Genomic DNA, 21,089 nt, shown 5'->3' on the forward strand with positions numbered 1-21,089 from the left:
CTCTGAATGTCCTTGAGTGGCCCAGCCAGAGCCTGGACTTGAACCCGATCAAATATCTCTGGAAAGATCTGAAAATAGCTGTGCAGTGATGCTCCCCAACCAACCTGACAGAGCTTGAGAGGCTCTGCAGAGAAGAATGGGAGAAACTCCCCAAATACAGGCGTGTCAAGCTTGTAGCATGATACCCAAGAAGACTTGATGCTGTAATCGCTGCCAATGGTGTTTCAATAAAGTACAGAGTAAAGGGTCTGAATACTTATGTAAATGTAATATTTCTGTTTTTTTATTCTAAAAACCGGTTTTTCCTTTGTCATTATGGGGTATTGTGTGTAGATTGAGGGGGGGGGAGAAACAATGTAATCAATTTTCGAATAACGCTTGTAACGTAACAAAGTGGAAAAAGTCAAGGTCTGAATACTTTCCGAATGCACTGTATATGCACTCTTCACGTTTCCTCTCACCGTTCTCTGTACCTGTTAGTATGCATCCTCTGCCACTACAGAATGCAAGAATATTGTCAAAATAAAAGTGTGTTCCCTCAAAATACACTCCTATTTGCTTTCAAAATAGCATTGGCCAGCTGACTTGTTTCAGGTATGTTGTGTGTCTGAGTAAAGCCAAATGTATACACTACACAATACGCAACGCAAGAATGGCAATTGGCTATGCAAAATGGCGATCTTGCGTAGTTGCATAGAAAGTACACAAGTTTTCAGCTCCACAGTTTAGTTATTCGACACAAGTATGCAGGATCTCCATTTTGAGTAGATAATTGCATTCTTGTGTTGCGTGCGTACGTATGTAACGTATAAATTAGGCTTTAGTAAGCATGCCTGAACTGCCACTTGTTAAATGGTAGAATACAATGCTACAATGCACATTTTCTTATTCAAAGTACACTCCTAATTTGCTTTCAAAATAGAATAGCCAGGTGACACAGTCCAGGTATATTGTGTGTGTTGTGAGTAAAAGCCATCCTCCTCCCCGCTCCTCCACTCAGGAGCCCCCTGCAGCAGTCCCTGCTGGTACCCTACATGCTGTGCCGTAACCTACCGTACGGCTTTATCCAGGAGCTGGCCCGCATTACCTACCAGGAGGAGGTGGTCTTCAGACAGGTGGGGTAGACCCAGACAGATAGATAGACAGACTGACTGACTGACAGATATAACGAAATACAGACAGACACACACCCATGCTGTTGTTGGTCCTCTGTAGCTCAGCTGGTAGAGCACGGCGCTTGTAACGCCAAGGTAGTGGGTTCGATCCCCGGGACCACCCATACACAAAAAAATGTATGCATGCATGACTGTAAGTCGCTTTGGATAAAAGCGTCTGCTAAATGGCATATTATTATTATTATTATTATTGTTAGTTTGATAATTAAATGGTACATTCAAAAACATTTGGTTGAGAATTTGATCAAACATTTGAGAATTACCTCCATGTGAAATGGGAACAAATGTTATATTGTATTAAGTTGTCCTTTACATTTAATTGTCGATTTTCAGCTGTATCGACTGACGTCATCCTCAAAATTACTCACCTGTTGTCTGTGTATTTCAGATCTTTGTTCCGATCCTTCAAGGGCTGGGTCTGGCCGTGAAAGAATGTTCCTTCGATAGTGACAACTTCAAATTTCCCCTGATGGTAAGGTGACAGCGGAGAAATAATGTGTGCTTGCGCCACTGGCTTAGGCTGCGTCCCAAATGTTACCCAATTCCCTACATAGTGCACTACTTTTGACCAGGACCCATAGGGCAATATCTAGGGAATAGGGTGCCATTTGGGACGTAGTATTAATGTTGTCTTTTAGATGCTGGCTGGCAGCCGGTGTCTGAGCCTGTCTAACTTATAGGGGGGCAGTTCAAGATGTGTCTAATGGATTTACTTGAGGCTGAATCTCTACTAGCGTAATGAGCCAATAAACCTTCAGTTAACCTTTAGGCTCCCACCATAGATATAGAATTACTAGAATGGGTATTTCCCATTAAAATCAATGGTTCTGTGATTGGTGGACCGGTGGCCATATTGAGTGTACTCATGTGTCTTCCAGACAAATTGCAGTGGTCTGAGGGGCTTTACCTGTTCTAGGAATTCTATTTCTATGAATCCAACTAAAGACTGGGTAACATGATTGGACATTTTTATGCGCACAACTTGTCTTGTCAAACCTGTCATAAGATGACTTTGGGTGTTTTCTTATACCAGGGGAGAGAAACCTATTGTCATTTCAGTCAATGGTCAATGTTATTAGGCTATGTCTGATGGCTGTTCATTTAACGTTCACTTACGACGTGTTTCGTTTTCTACAGGCATTAGCTGAGCTATGCGAAATCAAGTTTGGGAAGACTCACCCCATGTGCAATTTGGTGAGTGTGCTGGAAGACATGGAGCCATCCTTCCTATGTCTTTCTTGATCCATTACTGAGGTTGCGAACAATCTCCTCCAGTGCACCTTGTAGTCCAAGGTGTTGACTCTTCTCCTTCTAAACTGATACCACTAAACTCTCAAGACATCAAAACACTTTCACAAACCTTTTCCGCCGATTAGACCAACTACAGACAGTAGATGAAAAACAACATTGTTTCCATTGGCACAATAGAAAGAAGTAGTTATTTTCTAGCACTGGATACGTCCCAAATGACACCCTATTTCCTATATAGTGCGCTACATTTTACCAGGGCCCATAGGGCTTTGGTCAAAAGTAGTGCACTGAATAAGGTGCCATTTGGGACGCACACAGTCTTATCTGAAGCTTTCTGCTCGAGACTCAACCGGCCCACTTCACAGAAGCAGGGAAGAATTTGGCTTTGTTCTTTTATTCATGACAGGTTCGTCTAGCTCACATTCTCGAGGAACGGGAAGACAAAAAGGATACGTCCCAATTGGCCCCTATACACTTTATAGCACACTACTTTTCACCAGGTCCCAGTGGTACTGGTGACTTCCTTAAGCAAGTATGGCTTAGTAATTTAATGCTCACCTCATGTATGTGCCTGTCTAATATAAAGTGCGTGTGTGTCCAGATGACGTCTCTGCCCTTGTGGTGTCCTAAGTCTCTGAGCCCGGGGACTGGCCGAGAGGTCCAGAGACTCTCCTTCCTGGGAGCCTTCTTCAGCCTGTCGGTCTTTGCAGAGGATGACGTGAGTAATAGGAATAGGGTGAAGTTACCCCTAGACACTGATGCTGGGTCAGTTTTGCATTTTCCATACTAATGCAATCTGAAATTCAAACCATAATGAAGCGAACACCTTGCCACCTTTTTGGTAAACAGCTTATGGATCAAATAAAATTGTATTGGTCACATGCGCCGAATACAACAGGTGTAGACTTTACAGTGAAATGCTTACTTACGAGCCCATTCCTATCAATGCAGAGTTAAAAAGTAAGACAAAAAATATTTGCTAAATATAAAAGGAAATAGGAATACAATTTTAAAAAACGAGGCTATATACAAGGAGTACCAGTACCGATTCAATGTGCAGGTGTACGAGGTAGTTGAGGTAAGTGAGGTAATCCATTATGTACAGTCGTGGTCAAAGGTTTTGAGAATGACAGAAGTATTGGTCTCCACAAAGTTTGCTGATTCAGTGTTCTTAGATCTCTATGTCAGTAGTTACTATGGTACACTGAAGTATAATTACAAGTATTCCATAAGTGTCAAAGGCTTTCATTGACAATGACATTCAGTTTATGCAATGAGTCAATATTTGCAGTGTTGACCCTTCTTTTTCAAGACATCTGCAATCCGCCCTGGCATGCTGTCAATTAACTTCTGGGCCACATCCTGACTGATGTCAGAAATTGTGGGTTTTTGTTTGTCCGCCCGCCTCTTGAGGATCGACAACAAGTTCTCAATGGGATTAAGGTCTGGGGAGTTTCCTGGCCATGGACCCAAAATGTCAATGTTTTGTTCCCCGAGCCACTTAGTTATCACTTTTGCCTTATGGCAAGGAGCTCCATCATGTTGGAAAAGGCATTGGTCGTCACCAAACTGTTCTTGGATGGTTGGGAGAAGTTGCTCTCGGAGGATGTGTTGGTACCATTCTTTATTCATGGCTGTGTTCTTAGGCAAAATTGTGAGTGAGCCCACTCCCTTGGCTGAGAAGCAACCCCACACATGAATGGTCTCAGGATGCTTTACTGTTGCCATGACACAGGACTGATGGTAGCGCTCACCTTGTCTTCTCCGGACAAGGTGTTTTCCGGATGGCCCAAACAATTGGAAAGGGGATTCATCAGAGAAAATGACTCTACCCCAGTCCTCAGCAGTCCAATCCCTGTACCTTTTGCAGAATATCAGTCTGTCCCTGACGTTTTTCCTGGAGAGAAGTGGATTCTTTGCTGCCCTTCTTGAAACCACGCCATCCTCCAAAAGACTTTGCCTCACTGTGCGTGCAGATGCACACACACCTGCCTGCTGCCATTCCTGAGCAAGCTCTGCACTGGTGGTGCCCTGATCCCGCAGCTGAATGAACTTTAGGAGACGGTCCTGGCGCTTGCTGGACTTTCTTGGGCACCCTGACGCCTTCTTCACAACAATTGAACCTCTCTCCTTGAAGTTCTTGATGATCCGATAAATGGTTGATTTAGGTGCAATCTTACTAGCAGCAATATCCTTGCCTGTGAAGCCCTTTTTGTGCAAAGCAATGATGACGGCACGTGTTTCCTTGCAAGTAATCATGGTTGACAGAGGAAGAACAATGATTTCAAGCACCACCCTCCTTTTAAAGCTTCCAGTCTGTTATTCTGACTCAATCAGCATGGCAGAGTGATCTCCAGCCTTGTCCTCGTCAACACTCTCACCTGTGTTAACGAGACAATCACTGACATGATGGCAGCTGGTCCTTTTGTGGCAGGGCTGAAATGCAGTGGAAATGTTTTTTGGGGATTCAGTTCATTTTCATGGCAAAGAGGGACTTTGCAATTAATTGCAATTCATCTGATCACTCTTCATGACATTCTGGAGTATATGCAAATTGCCATCATCAAAACTGAGGCAGCAAACTTTGTGGAGACCAATACTTGTGTCATTCTCAACTTTTGACCACGACTGTACATGTGAGTAGGGGTTAAAGTGACTAGGGAATCAGGATATATAAAAGAGTAGCAGCAGCGTATGTAAAGGTGTCTGTGTGTGGCATCAATATGTTTGTGTGTCTGTGTGTGAGTAGTCTAGTGAGTGTGCAAGGGAGTCGTTGCAAAACAATTAAGATAAAAAAAAAATAAAGGGGGTCAAGGTAAATTGTCCAGGTAGCCATTAGATTAACTGTTCAGAAGTCTTATGGCTTGAGGGCATAAGCTGGTCTGGTGCCTTTTGGTCTCAGACAGGTACCGCTTGCCATGCAGTAGCAGAGAGAACAGTCTATGACTTGGGTGGGTGGAGTCTTTGACAATTTTTATGGCCTTCCTCTGACACCGCCTCCCTGGATGGCTGGGAGGAACTTAAAGCTCTCGCCCTGCTCCACTACTGCCCTGTCGGTGTGAATGGGGGCATGTTCGGCCCTCTGTTTCCTGTTGTCCACGATCAGCTCCTTTGTCTTGCCCACATTGAGGGAGAGGTTGTTGTCCTGGCACCACACTGCCAGGTCTCTGACCTCGTCCCTATAGACTCTCGTCATCGGTGATCAGGCCTACCTTCGTCGTGTCGTCAGCAAACGTAATGATGGTGTTGGAGTCGTGGGTGAACAGGGAGTACAGGAGGGGAATAAGCACGCACCCCTGAGGGGCCCCCGTTTTGAGGGTCACTGTGGTGGATGTGTTGTTGCCTACCCTCACCACCTGGGGTCGGCCCGTCAGGAAGACCAGGATCCAGTTGCAGAGGGAGGTGTTCAGTGACAGGGTCCTTAGCTTAGTGATGAGCTTGGAGGGCACTATGGTGTTGAACGCTGAGCTGTAGTCAATGAAAAGCATTCTCACGTAGGTGTTCCTTTTGTCCAGGTGGGAAAGGACAGTGGAGTGCGATAGAGATGCGTCATCTGTGGATCTGTTGGGACGGTATGCGTATTGGAGTGTGTCCAGGGTTTCTGGGATGATGGTATTGATGTGAGCCATGACCAGCAATTCTAAAGCATTTCAAGGCTACAGATGTGAGTGCTATGGGGTGGTAGTTACCTTGGCGTTCTTAGGCACAGGGACTATGGTGGTTTGCTTGAAACGTAGATATTACAGACTGGGTCAGAGAGAGGTTGAAAATGTCAGTGAAGACACTTGCCAGCTGGTCAGCGCATGCTCTGATAATCCATCTGGCCCTGCGGCCTTGTGAATGTTAACCTGTTTAATGGTCTTACATCGGCTACGGAGATCTTGATCATACAGTCATCTGGAACAGCTGGTGATCTCACGCATGGTTCAGTGTTGCTTGCCTCAAAGTGAGCATAGAAGGTATTTAGCTCATCTGATAGGCTCGCGCCACTGGGCAGCTCTCGGCTGGGTTTCCCTTTGTAATCTGTAATAGTTTGCAAGGCCTGCCACATCCGACGAGTGTCCGAGCCGGTGTAGTAGGATTCGTTCTTAGTCCTGTATTTACTTTTTTGCCTGTTTGATGGTTCGCCAGAGGGCATAGCAGGATTTCTTATAAGCGTCCAGATTGGTGTCCTGCTCCTTGAAAGCGGAAGCTCTACATTTACATTTTAGTCATTTAGTAGACGCTCTTAACCAATTAGGGCACATCGACAGTTTTTTCCCCTTGTCGGCTCGTGGATTTAAACCAGCGACCGGTTACTGGTCCAACGCTCTTAACTGCTAGGCTACCTGCCGCCCTCTAGCCTTTAGCTCAGTGTGGATGTTGCCTGTAATCCATGGCTTCTGGTTGGGATATGTACGTATGGTCACTGTGGGGAAACGTTGTCGATGCACTTATTAACCTCTTAAGGATCGGACCCTTTTTTTCAATTTTCGCCTAAAATGACACACCCAAATCTAACTGCCTGTAGTTGAGGACCTGAAGCCAAGGATATGCATATTCTTGAAACCATTTGAAAGGAAAACACTTTGAAGTTTGTGGAAATTTGAAATTAATGTAGGAGAATATAACACATTAGATCTGGTGAAGATAATGCAAACAAAAAAACATGCGTTTTCTATTTATTTTTTTGTTACATCTTTGAAATGCAAGAGAAAGACCACAATATAATATTGCAGTTTAGGCGCAATTTAGATTTTGGCCACTAGATGGCAGCAGTGTGTGTGCAAAGTTTCATATTGATCCAGTGAAGCATTGCAATACTGTACTATTTTGTATGAAGTCTGCCCAAATGTGCCGAATTGGTGAATTGATACATTTTCAAGTAAATAACTATAGAGAACATACATTTTGTATTACCATATCATTTTTGTAAGTTTACACACTACCATGAATGTCATACATGATGGATCATTAGCTTATACACTAACTTTCACACATCTAGGTGGCCGGGCCGGGCAGGGTGGGTGTGGAGCCAGAGACAGCAAGGGTTGAAACTGTAGAACCCAGTTCCTACATAAAAAAAAAAAAAAAAAAAAAAAGATTTTATCAAACAAAACAATGCTACATTTTATCTCTGGGACACTTAGGATGACACATCAGAGCAAGATTACTGAATGTAAGTACATTATTTACCTTCAGAGGTGAATGTATCAAACCAGTTTGCTGTGATAAGTTTTTTGTTGTTGTGCACTCTCCTCAAACAATAGCATGGTATTTTTTCACTGTAATAGCTACTGTAAATTGGACAGTGCAGTTAGATTAACAAGAATGTAAGCTTTCTGTCCATATAAAACATGTCTATGTCCTGGAAAGTTTGCTGTTACAACAGTCATGCTAATCACATTAGCGCACGTTAGCTCAACTGTCCCTTATACGGGACACCGATCCCGTAGCGATTTAATGAAGCAGGTGACTGATGTGGTAAACTCCTCAATGCTTATGGATGAATCCCAGAACATATTCCATCCAGTCTGTGCTAGCGAAACAGTCCTGTAGCTTAGCATCCGCTTCATCGGACCACTCGTCACTGGTACTTTACTCATCACTGGTACTTTACTGTTTTGAGTTTTTGCTTGTAAGCAGGAATCAGGAGGATAGACTTATGGTCCCAGTTGCCAAATGGAGGGTGGGGGAGCGCTTTGTATGTGTCTCTGTGTGTGGAGTAAAGGTGATCTAGAGTTTTTTTTCTTTCTGTGGTTGCACAGGTGACACGTTGGTAGAAATGAGGTAAAACGGATTTCAGTTTTCCTGCATTAAAATCACCGGCCACTAGGAGTGCCACCTCTGGATGAGCATTTTCTTATTTGCTTATGGACCTATACAGCTCGTCGGTCTTTGTGCCAGCATCGGTTTGTGGTAGTAAATAGACAGCTGCAAAAAATACAGATGAACTCTTGGTAAATAGTATGGTCTACAGCTCATCATGAGGCATTCTAACTCAAGCGAGCAGCACCTCGAGACTTCCTTAATATTAGAGATCACGCACCAGCTGTTGTTAATAGACACACCAGCCCCCGATCTAACCGGACTCTGCTGTTATGTCCTGCCGATGCATAGGAAAACCCAACTAGATTTATATTGTCCTTGTTCAGCCATGACTTCAAGAAGCATAGTATATTATTAATGTCCCGTTGATAGGATAGTCTCAAATGGAGCTCGTCCAGTTTATTCTCCAGCAATTGCACATTCGCCAATAGAACAGAGGGTTAGGGTTGGGGATTTGGGCCTAGTCCGGGATAAGCAATGTCTTTATCCTCTGACTCAATGAAGTAGAAGTCCTCGTCCAAGTCGAGGTTAGTGATAGCTTTTCTGATGTCCAGAACCTCTTTTCGATCATAGAAAACAATGTTAGAAAAATTATGTACAAAAAAAGATCAGTGCAAAAAAATGCACAACATAGCACAATAGGTCAGGAGCCTGTAAAACGGCCTCATTCCCTCTGGCTTCATTCTTCACTTGATGGTGCTGGAGAAATGTAACTACTCTCAAATTCATAGACAGAGCTATGGATGCAAGGACTGACCATCCATGAGATCAAAATGACAGTTTTTGAAGCTGTACAGTGTTTGTTTACAGTTACATTGTTTACAAAGAACAGATTAAAATAAGCTTGTTTTTTGTGGCTCTGATAGGGTACTACAGTTAAACTAAGCTCATGAGGCATTTCTTAGTTATATTTTTCAAGAATCAATGGCTATACAGTGCATTCGGAAAGTATTCAGACCTCTTTACTTTTTTCACATTGTTACATTACAGCCTTATTCTAAAATGGATTCAATCGTTTTTCCCCCTCATCAATCTACACACAATACCCCATAATGACGAAGCAAAAACAGGTTTTTAGAAATGTTTGCAAATGTGTAAAAAAACAACTGATATTAAATTTACATAAGTATTCAGACCTTTTACTCAGTACTTTGTTGAAGCACCTTTGGCAGCGATTACAGCCTTGAGTCTTCATGGGTATGACGCTACAAGCTTGGCACACCTGTGTTTGGGGAGTTTCTTCCATTCGTCTCTGCAGATCCTCTCAAGCTCTGTCAGGTTGGATGGGGAGCGTCTCTGCACAGCTATTTTCAGGTCTCTCCAGAGAGTCCGGGCTCTGGCTGTGCCACTCAAGGACATTCAGAGACTTGTCCCGAAGCCACTCTTGCGTTGTCTTGGCTGTGTGCTTAGGGTCGTTGTCCTGTTGGAAGGTGAACCTTCGCCCCAGTCTGAGGTCCTGAGCGCTCTGGAGCAGGTTTCATCAAGGATCTCTCTGTACTTTGCTCCGTTCATCTTTTCCTCGATCCTGACTAGTCTCCTGTCCCTGCCACTGAAAAACATCCCCACAGCATGATACTGCCACCACAATGCTTCACCGTAGGGATGGTGCCAGGTTTCCTCCAGATGTGACGCTTGGCATTCAGGCCAAAGAGTTCAATCTCGGTTTCATCAGACCAGAGAATCTTGTTTCTCATGGTCTAAGAGTCCTTCAGGTGCCTTTTGGCAAACTCCAAGCGGCCTGTCATGTGCCTTTTTACTGAGTAGTGGCTTCTGTCTGGCCACTCTACCATAAAGGCCTGATTGGTGGAGTGCTGCAGAGATGATTGTCCTTCTGGAAGGTTCTCCCATCTCCACAGAGGAACTCTGGAGCTCTGTCAGTGACCATCGGGTTCTTAGTCACCTCCCTGACCAAGGCCCTTCTCCCCCCATTGCTCAGTTTGGCTGGACGGCCAGCTCCAGGAAGAGTCTTGGTGGTTCCAAACTTCTTCCATTTAAAAATGATGGAGGCCACTGTGTTCTTGGGACCTTCAATGCTGCAGAAATGTTTTGGTACCCTTCCCCAGATCTGTGCCTTGACACAATCCTGTCTCAGAGCTCTACAAACAATTCCTTCGACCTCATGGCTTGGTTTTTGCTCTGACATGCACTGTCAACTGTGGGACCTTTATATAGACAGGTGTGTGCCTTTCCAAATCATGTCCAATCAATTGACTTTAACACACGTGGACTCCAATCAAGTTGTAGAAACATCTCAAGGATGATCAATGGAAACGCACCTGAGCTCAATTTCGAGTCTCATAGCAAAGGGTCTGAATACTTATGTAAATAAGGTATTTCTGTTTTTTATTTTTTAAGAAATTTGCCAAAATTGATAACCTGTTTTTGCTTTGTCATTATGGGGTATTGTGTGTAGGTTGATGAGGAAAACAATTAATTTAATTCATTTTAGAAAAAGGCTGTAAATTAACAAAATGTGGAAAAAGTCAAGGCGTCTGAATACTTTCAGAATGCACTGTATATCAATAAATGTTAACTCCCAAAATGTATGGACTTTAAGGTTTGGATTGTGGGAGGGGAAGCTGATCCTAGATCTCTACTAGAAGCAAACCACCTTGGCGCTGAGTAATATAACTTGTGTGAATCAATGCAATGTGGCCCAACAGGCTGAAAAGCAAGAGGAATATAGCCTAGCAGCATAGCTTGTCCCTGGGAATACCTCAATTTTGCTGAATGTTAACGTTTTTCTGGTGTTACCTAGTGTATTGCTCAAGTTTACCTTACAAAATGCTAAATCGAACGCTCACAGAGCTACAAAATTACTTCAGTGCTTACCCTTGACAAATTACTTCAGTGCTTACCCATGACAAGTCTATATCAAATTGCATCCAGAATTATGTTGGCGTTATTACTTTGACCAGCAAAGAAATTACTTTATTTATTTATTTATTTGGGGTCTTTTCCCCCTCAGACCAAAGTTGGTGACAAGTACTTCTCGGGCCCTGCGATCACCACAGAGAACACTCGTGTGGTCAGCCAATCCCTGCAGCACTACCTGGAGTCAGCCCGGGTAAGTACCGCCCCCCTGTGTCTATCATGGCTTGTCATTTGCCCAAGTATACTTACCTCAATTTGGCATGACATAATCATTTTTTATATTATTTTTTGTCAGAGTGAAATGTTTAAAATCCTCCACAACATCCTACTGAACGGAGAGACAAGAGAGGTAGCTCTCAACTATATGGCAGCTCTGGTCAACCGCAATGTGAAGAAAGCCCAAATGCAGGTAAAGTGGTCCTAACCTGTATTCATTCATCTAGAAAATGTCTGAATTGAGGGTTTCTAATGTGACCATTTCAAGCTAGAATGTCTAACCCCAAAATCTGGAGAGACCCAATGCTATTCTAGCACACCATCTCCCCTCTCTCCCTACCTTTCCTGTTAGTCTTTCACTGTCCTATCGGGGAAAAAATAGATGAAGAAATATGAAAGGAGTGTGACTGCCCCACTCCTTAAATAACCAAAAAAAGTAAGTGAGCGTTTCTTTATTTCAAATCTTCCCTTCCTCCCCTCATCCTCTCGCAGACGGACGACAAGCTGGTGTCCACGGATGGCTTCATGATCAACTTCCTGTCGGTGCTGCAGCAGCTGAGCATGAAGATCAAGCTGGAGACGGTGGACCCCTATTACATCTTCCACCCGCGCTGCCGCCTGCATGTCAGCCCCGAGGAGACCCGACTCAAGGCCACCATGGAAGAGCTCAAGACCTGGCTGGCTGAGATGTGTGAGTGGACGCCATAGATAATTTAACAGAGCCTCTATGCATCAGAATGGAACAATTTGTCTGCTCTATATCTATGTGGACACCACTATCGCCGTCATAATGTTAACGATAATGAATAATGTATTATATTGAGATCACACCTGGGTTCAAGTGGTATTTGTTTTCTTTCAAATGCTTGAGCATTTAAATGAGCCGACCTGGGGTGTCAGGAGGGCGGGGTTAGCACTTTTGGAACTATTCCATTGGTTCTGTTGTGCCAGACAAGCTCAATCAAATGCAGCTAAAGTATTTGAAAAAAACAAAATAAATGCTATTAGAAACTAGGTCTGGTTGAGATTATGCATAGAAACACTGAAGACCCCATTTGTTGGCACATAAGCAGCACACTGCTAATGTGCATTAGAGGCAAGGCTATACAGAGTGTTTGCTTCTAGGGGTTGTCTTGAGCCTAAATAGGTCCCCTAAATGGACAGGGGAAAGGTGCACGCCGCCACACACCCATGAACAAAAGCATATAGGCCTATTGTTTGCTGAAAAGAAAGTATTTGTGTGGTTTAGTTGCAATTATCAACTAAACTTGCATAGTGCATCTTTAAAGTTGCTTTGTGTGCGGCCTGACCATATTCACATAGAAATGTGAGTTGTCGATCTATTATTCACATTGAGAGCAAGTCTGATAAGCGGTAGATCTGTTCTATGTGCACTATTTCTATGCTTCCTGTCCTTAAGTTACATTTTTGTGTGTTTTTACTTTGTATTTTCAGCTTTTTGAAAAAGGTACAAAAACGAATGTTTTTGGTTATTGAACAGACATTTCACAGAGATTTAGATGCTACAATGATTCTCACACGAACTGAAATGTAAAATTTTAGCAACCAGGCAATGGCGGAGTGATTTCTACGTATTCAGTGTTGCACCGCCGCTGCTAAATCGTTGCCGCCACTCCAAAAAATATGATTCTGCTGAGACGCTTTTAAAGGGATAGTGCGAGGTTTTGCCAATCAAGCCCTTTCTCTACTTACCTAGAGTCAGATGAACTCATGGATACCATCTTTGTCTCTGCATGCAGTTTGAAGTAAGTTGCTATTACCACAAATGCTAACTAGCGTTAGTGCAATAAATGGAAGTCTATGCGAACAGCTAGCATGCTCGCAAAGCTACGTTCAACTTCCTTCAAACTGCATGTAGAGCAGTGTTTCCTCTGGAAAATGTGTAGCAGTGGGGGAAAAGGTTGCGGAGAGGATGGTGTTTTTGAGGTAGGGTGTCATTTTACCCCAACTATAACCCTACAATTGACCCGTGTTACATTTAGCCCCACTCTTCCCTATGCGCTCACAGTGAATTGTGGAGCAGTAAAGTGCTTAACTATGCCGCTGCTAAAAACTACTGATTTTAAAAGGGTGCAGTTTGTGCATATTTATGTTGATAAATAAAGTAGGAATGGAAAGCTATCAAATGTTGCACTATCCCTTTAAGATAATCTTGACACGTTACAATGTACAGTACTAGTCAAAAGTTTGGACACACCTACTCATTCCAGGGTTTTTCTTTATTTTTACTATTTTCTACATTGTAGAATATTAGTGAAGACATCAAAACGATGAAATAACACATGGAATCATGTAGTAACCAAAAGTGTTAAACAAATCAAAATATATTTGATATTTGAGATTCTTCAAAGGAGCCACCCTTTGCATTGATGACAGCTTTGCACACTGTTGGCATTCTCTCAACCAGCTTCATGAGGTAGTCACCTGGAATGCATTTCAATTAACAGGTGTGCCTTGTTAAAAGTTAATTTGTGGAATTTCTTTCCTTCTTAATGCGTTTGAGCCAATCAATTGTGTTGTGACAAGGTAGGGTTGGTATACAGAAGATAGCCCTATTTGGTAAAAGACCAAGTCCATATTATGGCAAGAACAGCTCAAATAAGCAAAGAGAAACGACAGTTCATCATTACTTTAAGACATGAAGGTCAGTCAATATAGAACATTTCAAGAACTTTGAAAGTTTCTTCAGTCGCAAGAACCATCAAGCGCTATGATGAAACTGGCTCTCATGAGGACCGCCACAGGAAAAGAAGACCCAGAGTTACCTCTGCTGCAGAGGATAAGTTCATTAGAGTTACCAGCCTCAGAAATTGCAGCCCAAATAAATGCTTCACAGAGTTCAAGTAACAGACACATCTCAACATCAACTGTTCAGAGGAGACTGCGTGAATCAGGCCTTCATTGTCGAATTGCTGCAAAGAACCCACTACTAAAGGACACCAATAAGAAGAGACTTGCTTGGGCCAAGAAACACAAGCAATGTACATTAGACTGGTGGAAATCTATCCTTTGGTCTGATGGGTCCAAATTTGAGATTTTTGGTTCCAGCTGCCATGTCTTTGTGAGACGCAGAGTAGGTGAACGGATGATCTCCGCATGTGTGGTTTCCACCGTGAAGCATGGAGGAGGAGATGTGATGGTGTGGGGGGACTTTGCTGGTGACACTGTTGGTGATTCATTTAGAATTCAGGGCACACTTAACCAGCATGGCTGCAGCAGCAGCGATGCGCCATCCCATCTGGTTTGGGCTTAGTGGTACAATCATTTGTTTTTCAACAGGACAATGACCCAAAACACACCTCGAGGCTGTGTAAGGGCTATTTGACCAAGAAGGAGAGATGGAGTGCTGCATCAGATGACCTGGCCTCCACAATCACCCAACCTCAACCCAATTGAGATGGTTTGGGATGAGTTGGACCGCAGAGTGAAGGAAAAGCTGGCAACAAGTGCTCAACATATGTGGGAACTCCTTCAAGACTGTTGGAAAAGCATTCCAGGTGAAGCTGGTTGAGAGAATGCCAAGAGTGTACGAAGCTGCCATCAAGGCAATGGGTGGCTACTTTGAAGAATCTCAAATATAAAATATATTTTGATTTGTTTAACACTTTTGGTTGCTACATGATTCCATATGCGTTATTTCATAGTTTTGATGTCTTCACTATTATTCTACAATGTAGGAAATAGTAAAAATAAAGAAAAACCCTTGAATGAGTAGATGTGTCCAAACTTTTGACTGGTACTGTATATTTGTAGCAAACAGGGCGAGCAGTGGCACGAAAGAGAGCCACGAGCGCAGTCACCGCTTGCTCCTCATCATCTCCCTACTGTGTAGTGGCACCAGGGCTCTAAATTGCAAATAATTAGTTACCAGTATATCTAAACATTTGGGGGAACCGAAAGAAAGGAAAAGGGATAGCTTCTGCAGGAACTCAATGACCATAGCAATGCATTTTCAATGTAATGCATCTCAATAGGTAGAATGTAGAAACCTAATATTCCACAAATGACTATCATATTTGAGCTTTTATTATAAACAAATGTCTTTACAGGGTTAAGATGTTAGCTTATAGGACACAAGTAGCTTGAAATTCATATAGGCCCGATATAGGCTATATCTCATTAAGTTTAAAAAATCGTATTTTCTGGTGCTTCTACATTTTATGTTGTGCTCCTAACTTTTTTAATTTGGGAGCAACAGTGCTAACAAAGTTTTTGTTTTTTTAGCCCAGAGTGGCGCGCATCAGTTATTTCAGATGGTGTCAACATAATTACATTTTCATGCATTTTGGAGTAGAATGTGTTTTGGAAAAAGTCACCAGAAATGACCTCATAGTCGTTCTACAAAACTATCTCCCTGGGGAGCACAAGACTGATTGTTACACACCACTCATCCCAACCCACTAAACTAACCCACTATAACAAGCCCCACACTCACTAACCAAACTACAATAGCGACCCTATTTACTATAGCAAATCCATGGCCTACGTATCTAAAACATTCAGTATTAATACTGTGATGTACTGCTACTAGTACTTCTGGGCTACTTACTACTACTACTACCTTGTCTCTCGCTGAAGGCTGCTATCAACTATTTATAAAACAGTCACTCCCTCTACTACACCAGCCTACATTTTTCAACACTAACAATCTTTTAAACTTCTTCCCACTAGATTCACCATCATATTTCTCTCCCCAAATGATAGCCTGAAACTTTTCTGATTCTTTGAGTAAAAGTGTAGTAGTCTGAGTGTAGTTGTTTGTGATGAAATATGTGATCTAATAGTCTATCAAAGTAATCAGACCAGATATTTTTATATATTTAACTTGGACTATATTTCACTTAAGTAAACGTTTCAAACTTCAACTACCACAAAAATACTTTTAAAGATCTGAAGCAAGTCACACAAATTTCTTTCATGGAATATTACAATCTTTAATTACCATAAAATAAATTTACCATCTAGTTATTTATTGTTGTTAATGTTGTGACAAACTGGATGTGCCATTCACCTACCTGAAAGTTTCCTCATTGTTGTCCAAATTTTTTGTTGACAGATGACGACCCCTCAAAGTTCTCTGAGCCGAAGTTCCCCACAGAGTGTTTCTTTCTGACGCTGCACACCCACCACCTGTCCATCCTACCGGGCTGCCGACGCTACATCCGCAGGCTGAGAGCCATCCGCGAGCTCAACAGGTACACTCACACACTACAGAAACACACACACACACGAGGACAAGTGGCCACAGCCACTCAAACAACCTGGGACTAGAGTTGTCATTTTCAGCCCAAACCCGACAGGGCCCAACGTTACATGATGGCAATCTGTATTTTCAAAAGCATGTGAGTCTCGTGTTCATATTTCACAAACTCTGCAGGCTTTTGGAGTTGCCTATAGCAAAATAATACACCTGATTTTAAGATACGTTATTTATTACATTCTAAATGTTTCTGATCAGTGACAGATGAGCAAAATAATAGATGAGCTACCACCTCCACTTATTTGCCCAGCCAGAGATAAATTAACCAAATATTTCGATGGAGATTCAGTGAAAGAAAATCCCATTGATTGATTATCAGGCTTTTGGCTACTACGGGAGTGAAGAGCAAAATCCCCTTGTTAAGCTACATAACATGCTAGCAAAATGTTCTGATCAGTGCTAATATACACTAAACTAAAATATGAACGCAACATGTAAAGTGTTGGTCCCATGTTTCGTGAGCTGAAATTCAAAAAGCTTATTTCGCACAAATTTGTTTACGTCCCTGTTGGTGAGCATTTCTTCTTTGCTAAGATAATCCATCCACCTGACAGGGGTGGCATATCAAGAAGCTGATTAAACAGCATGATCATTACACAAGTGCACCTTGTGCTGGGGACAATAAAAGGCCACTCTAAAATGTGCTGTTTTGTCACACAATGCCACATGTCTCAAGTTTTGAGGGAGCGCGCAATTGGCATGCTGACTGCAGCAAAGTCCACCAGAGCTGTTGCCAGAGAATTTAATTTTTAATTTCTCTACCATAAGCCAACATCGCTTTAGAGAATTTGACAGTACGTCCAAACGGCCTCACAACCGCCGACCACGTGTTACCACGACATGCGGGATCGTCTGAGACCATTGAGGAGTATTTATATCTGTAATAAAGCCCTTTTGTGGGGGAAAACTCATTCTGATTGGCTGTGCCTGGCTCCCCAGTGGGTGAAAAAATCAATCAATGTCAGATTTTTGTTATCACGACAAGTCCACACGCTTTAATTGTATTATAATGGTTGGATATGACTTTGGTAGTTTCAGTAATAAACAATTTGATATATGCCTTCAATTGCATTAGCCTATAACCTATTCCAATATTTTAGTCATTCAGTTGATCATAACTAGGCCTAAGGTGAGTTTCTCTCTCATCGCACTTCTAAGATGAGGGCTGTTTCCTCGTCTCCTCAATCCATTGCCGCCCACCTCCACTGCATTGTTCTCAACACCAGTTTAAATCAATATGCTGTTTTCTAGAATTTTCAGGCTCATTACATTTCTGTGATGTTGGTTCAGGCCTGGGCTCGGGGCTTCAGCTCACCGGGCTTGGGTAAGACTGGACTCTTAACTCTACCTGGGACCATAGAATTTAGAGGTCCATCTCAAGAAAGGAGTTTTCAGAGAGATTTGGCTTCAGAGTTCCAAAAAGATATTGGCTTTGGATTTTTTAAACTTGTAATAAATGTAATTCGGTCGTCTTCAACCAGTGAAATACCATAATGTAAATGTGTTCATATTTTAATGAGGAGCTCATTGTTACAATTCAGTGGTGATCATTTGATACTTTATTGGCCTAAGAGCGGAGATGATTTCATTGTGTCAAGGTGTGTATGTAGTTTATTAGTGCGTGTATGAAGGCTGGGTTGTATTCACTAGGCACCCAACATTAAGAACATTGACTGAAACAGTGAGGGACAAGCTGAAGTTGTCTAAGAAAGGCTTGTTTTTGTTATCCGTTGCAAGATGTTTTGAATACTAATGAATACGACCCTGTTTTGTTTGGCGTGGCAGGACGGTGGAGGAGCTGAAGAACAGTGAGAGCCAGTGGAAGGACTCTCCGCTGGCCAGCCGACACCGAGAGATGCTAAAAAGATGCAAAACCCAGCTCAAGGTTCGCTAAGACATTTTTCTTGTTTTTTTCCCCCCCACTGTTTTCAGGCTAATGGGACTTAACCCACTCTCCCATCTGCTTGTGTTCTGCTTGTCATATGTGATAAGGTTTTGGTAAATTTTAAGTGTAAAAACCCTAGAAAACGCAACATTTACTCTATCCCGTGTCATAGTTTGTTTCCAAATCTTCTGTTTTGGGTAGTTTCATAGATTTTTTAAATACTGAAATTAGTGTTGCAAACAAGAAAATAAACAATTTCAACTCTTGTCATGAGTTAAAGACAATATTCACTAGAAACCCCTCAATCTTTGATCTTTGGCCCTGACAGAAACTGGTGCGCTCCAAAGCCTGTGCCGATGCGGGTCTTCTGGACGAGAACCTATTACGCAGATGTCTGCAGTTCTACAGTATGGTCATTCAGCTCATCCTACGCATGGTGGATCCAGCCTACCCACAGTAAGTCACTCTGCCACAACCAGGAACTGTTTTAATGATGCAATATGAGTTCATAGCCTACTTTACATCATAATATATCTGCAATGATTAAAGGGATAGTGTGAGATTTTGGCAATTAAGCCCTTTTTCAACCTACCCAGTCAGATGAACTCATGGATACCATGTTTATGTCTCTGCGTGCAGTTTGAAGGAAGTTGAGGATAGTTTTGCGAACCTGTCATTGTCCTGAAGCTAGTTACCAATTAAGCTAACTCTAGTTAGCAACTGCCTTAATACTGCACGCAGACATAAAAATGGTATCGATGAGTTCATCTGACTCTGGTTAAGTAGAAAAAGGGCTTAGTTGCCAAAATCTCACACAATCCATTTAAACTGAGGGATTCAACTTTTTACTAATCTGATAATTATATTATTTAAATGTTTATATTAGATTCATCTTCCTCATCTTTGTGTTATTGTTTGTATTGTGTGACATGCGTTAAGTGGAGCAAAAACTCTCTTATATATTCCTTCCTTCCCTTTGTTTCAGCATGAGTCTACCACTGAATCCGGAGATTCCCAAAAGCTTTGCTGCTCTGCCGGAGTTTTACATTGAAGATGTGGCCGAGTTCCTGCTTTTCGTTGTGCAGTAAGTCGACAGATCGATTGTCATATTAATTGCATAGTAAAAGGCCAGACAAATAACCCAGAGTGGGATTGATGGTGTCCATTTACCCTGTTTTACAATGAAGCAAATGATTAGTTCCATCTTTTATGCATTTCTTGGAGAATTGTTTACTAAAATGCTAACTTCAAAGGGATGTGGTATCAGTAGGGCCAAGAGGATTTCCTGACCATGTGACCCGACCTGGAGAAACTCCTAGCTCTCTCCATTCTCTTTCCTTTATTAATAAGTACATGAGGAGGACCATCCTCCTCTTCCTCCCTGGACAAGCTTCCTCTGTTTTGACTTTTTCTCAATTAGTCTCCCCCTTGATTCTTGCATATGCTCTCCTCGCCTTTTCTTAAACCGCATTGCAGGAGAGGATCCAAGGTCCCTTCCCTCGGATCTTCTCCACCAATGCGTTTTGAGAAGAAGGCGAGCAGAGAGGTAGCAAGGAATCAAAGAAAGATGAATTGGGTTTAACAACACCCCTCCAAAATAGCTGGTTACACAATAATATGTATAAAAGGGGGTATACCTGCTGAAAAATTGTACACTGAACAAAAATATAAACGCAAGAGGACAAATACATTAGTGTCTAGTTTGAGAAACAGACGCCTTACAGGTCTTCTACTGGCAGCTTCATTAAATAGTACCCACAAAACACCAGTCTTAACGTCAACAGTGAAGAGGCGACTCTGGGATGCTGACCTTCTAGGCAGAGTTGCAAAGAAAAGCCACATCTCAGACTGTCCATCTTAATCTTTTCTTTTTATTGGCCAGTCTGAGATGTGGCTTTTTCTTTGCAACTCTGCTTAGAAGGTCAGCATCCCGGAGTCGCATCTTCACTGTTGACGTTGAGACTGGTGTTTTGCGTGTACTACTTAATGAAGCTGGCAGTTGAGGACCTGTGAGGCGTCTGTTTCTCAAACTAGACACACTAATGTATTTGTCCTCTTGCTCAGTTGTGCACCGGGGCCTCCCACTCCTCTTTCTATTCTGGTTAGAGCCAGTTTGCGCTGTTCTTTGAAGGGAGTAGTACACAGCGTTGTACGAGATCTTCAGTTTCTTGGCAATTTCTCACATGGAATAGCCTTCATTTCTCAGAACAAGAATAGACTGAGTTTTAGAAGAAAGTTCTTTGTTTCTGGCCATTTTGAGCCTGTAATCGAACCCACAATTGCTGATGCTCCAGATACTCAACTAGTCTCAAGAAGGCCAGTTGTATTGCTTCTTTAAATCAAGAAAACAGTTTTCAGCTGTGCTAACATAATTCCAAAAGGGTTTTCTAATTTTTATTTATTTATTTTATTTCACCTTTATTTAACCAGGTAAGCCAGTTGAGAACAAGTTGTCATTTACAACTGCGACCTGGCCAAGATAAAGCAAAGCAGTGCGATAAAAACAACAACAGAGTTACATATGGAATAAACAAAATGTACAGTCAAAAATACAACAGAAAATCTATATACAGTGTGTGCAAATGTAGCAAGTTATGGA

General features: G+C 42.3%; 1 protein-coding gene across 5 annotated transcripts in view; it reads left to right on the forward strand.

Moving 5' to 3' along the window:
• ube4b (ubiquitination factor E4B, UFD2 homolog (S. cerevisiae)) overlaps nucleotides 1–21,089 on the forward strand; it is a 52,447-nt gene that overhangs the window by 18,263 nt on the left and 13,095 nt on the right. For all 5 annotated transcript variants that reach the window (XM_045207117.1, XM_045207118.1, XM_045207119.1 and 2 more), the window contains 11 exons: nucleotides 1,001–1,115; nucleotides 1,564–1,647; nucleotides 2,313–2,369; nucleotides 3,028–3,144; nucleotides 11,203–11,301; nucleotides 11,404–11,517; nucleotides 11,817–12,015; nucleotides 16,402–16,540; nucleotides 18,391–18,490; nucleotides 18,819–18,946; nucleotides 19,476–19,574. In XM_045207117.1, the coding sequence (XP_045063052.1) occupies nucleotides 1,001–1,115; nucleotides 1,564–1,647; nucleotides 2,313–2,369; nucleotides 3,028–3,144; nucleotides 11,203–11,301; nucleotides 11,404–11,517; nucleotides 11,817–12,015; nucleotides 16,402–16,540; nucleotides 18,391–18,490; nucleotides 18,819–18,946; nucleotides 19,476–19,574 (1,251 nt within the window). The remainder of the gene's footprint in view (nucleotides 1–1,000; nucleotides 1,116–1,563; nucleotides 1,648–2,312; nucleotides 2,370–3,027; nucleotides 3,145–11,202; nucleotides 11,302–11,403; nucleotides 11,518–11,816; nucleotides 12,016–16,401; nucleotides 16,541–18,390; nucleotides 18,491–18,818; nucleotides 18,947–19,475; nucleotides 19,575–21,089) is intronic.

This window comes from Coregonus clupeaformis, chromosome 24 (genome assembly GCF_020615455.1).
Source record: "Coregonus clupeaformis isolate EN_2021a chromosome 24, ASM2061545v1, whole genome shotgun sequence".
In the NCBI taxonomy this organism is placed as follows: domain Eukaryota; kingdom Metazoa; phylum Chordata; class Actinopteri; order Salmoniformes; family Salmonidae; genus Coregonus; species Coregonus clupeaformis.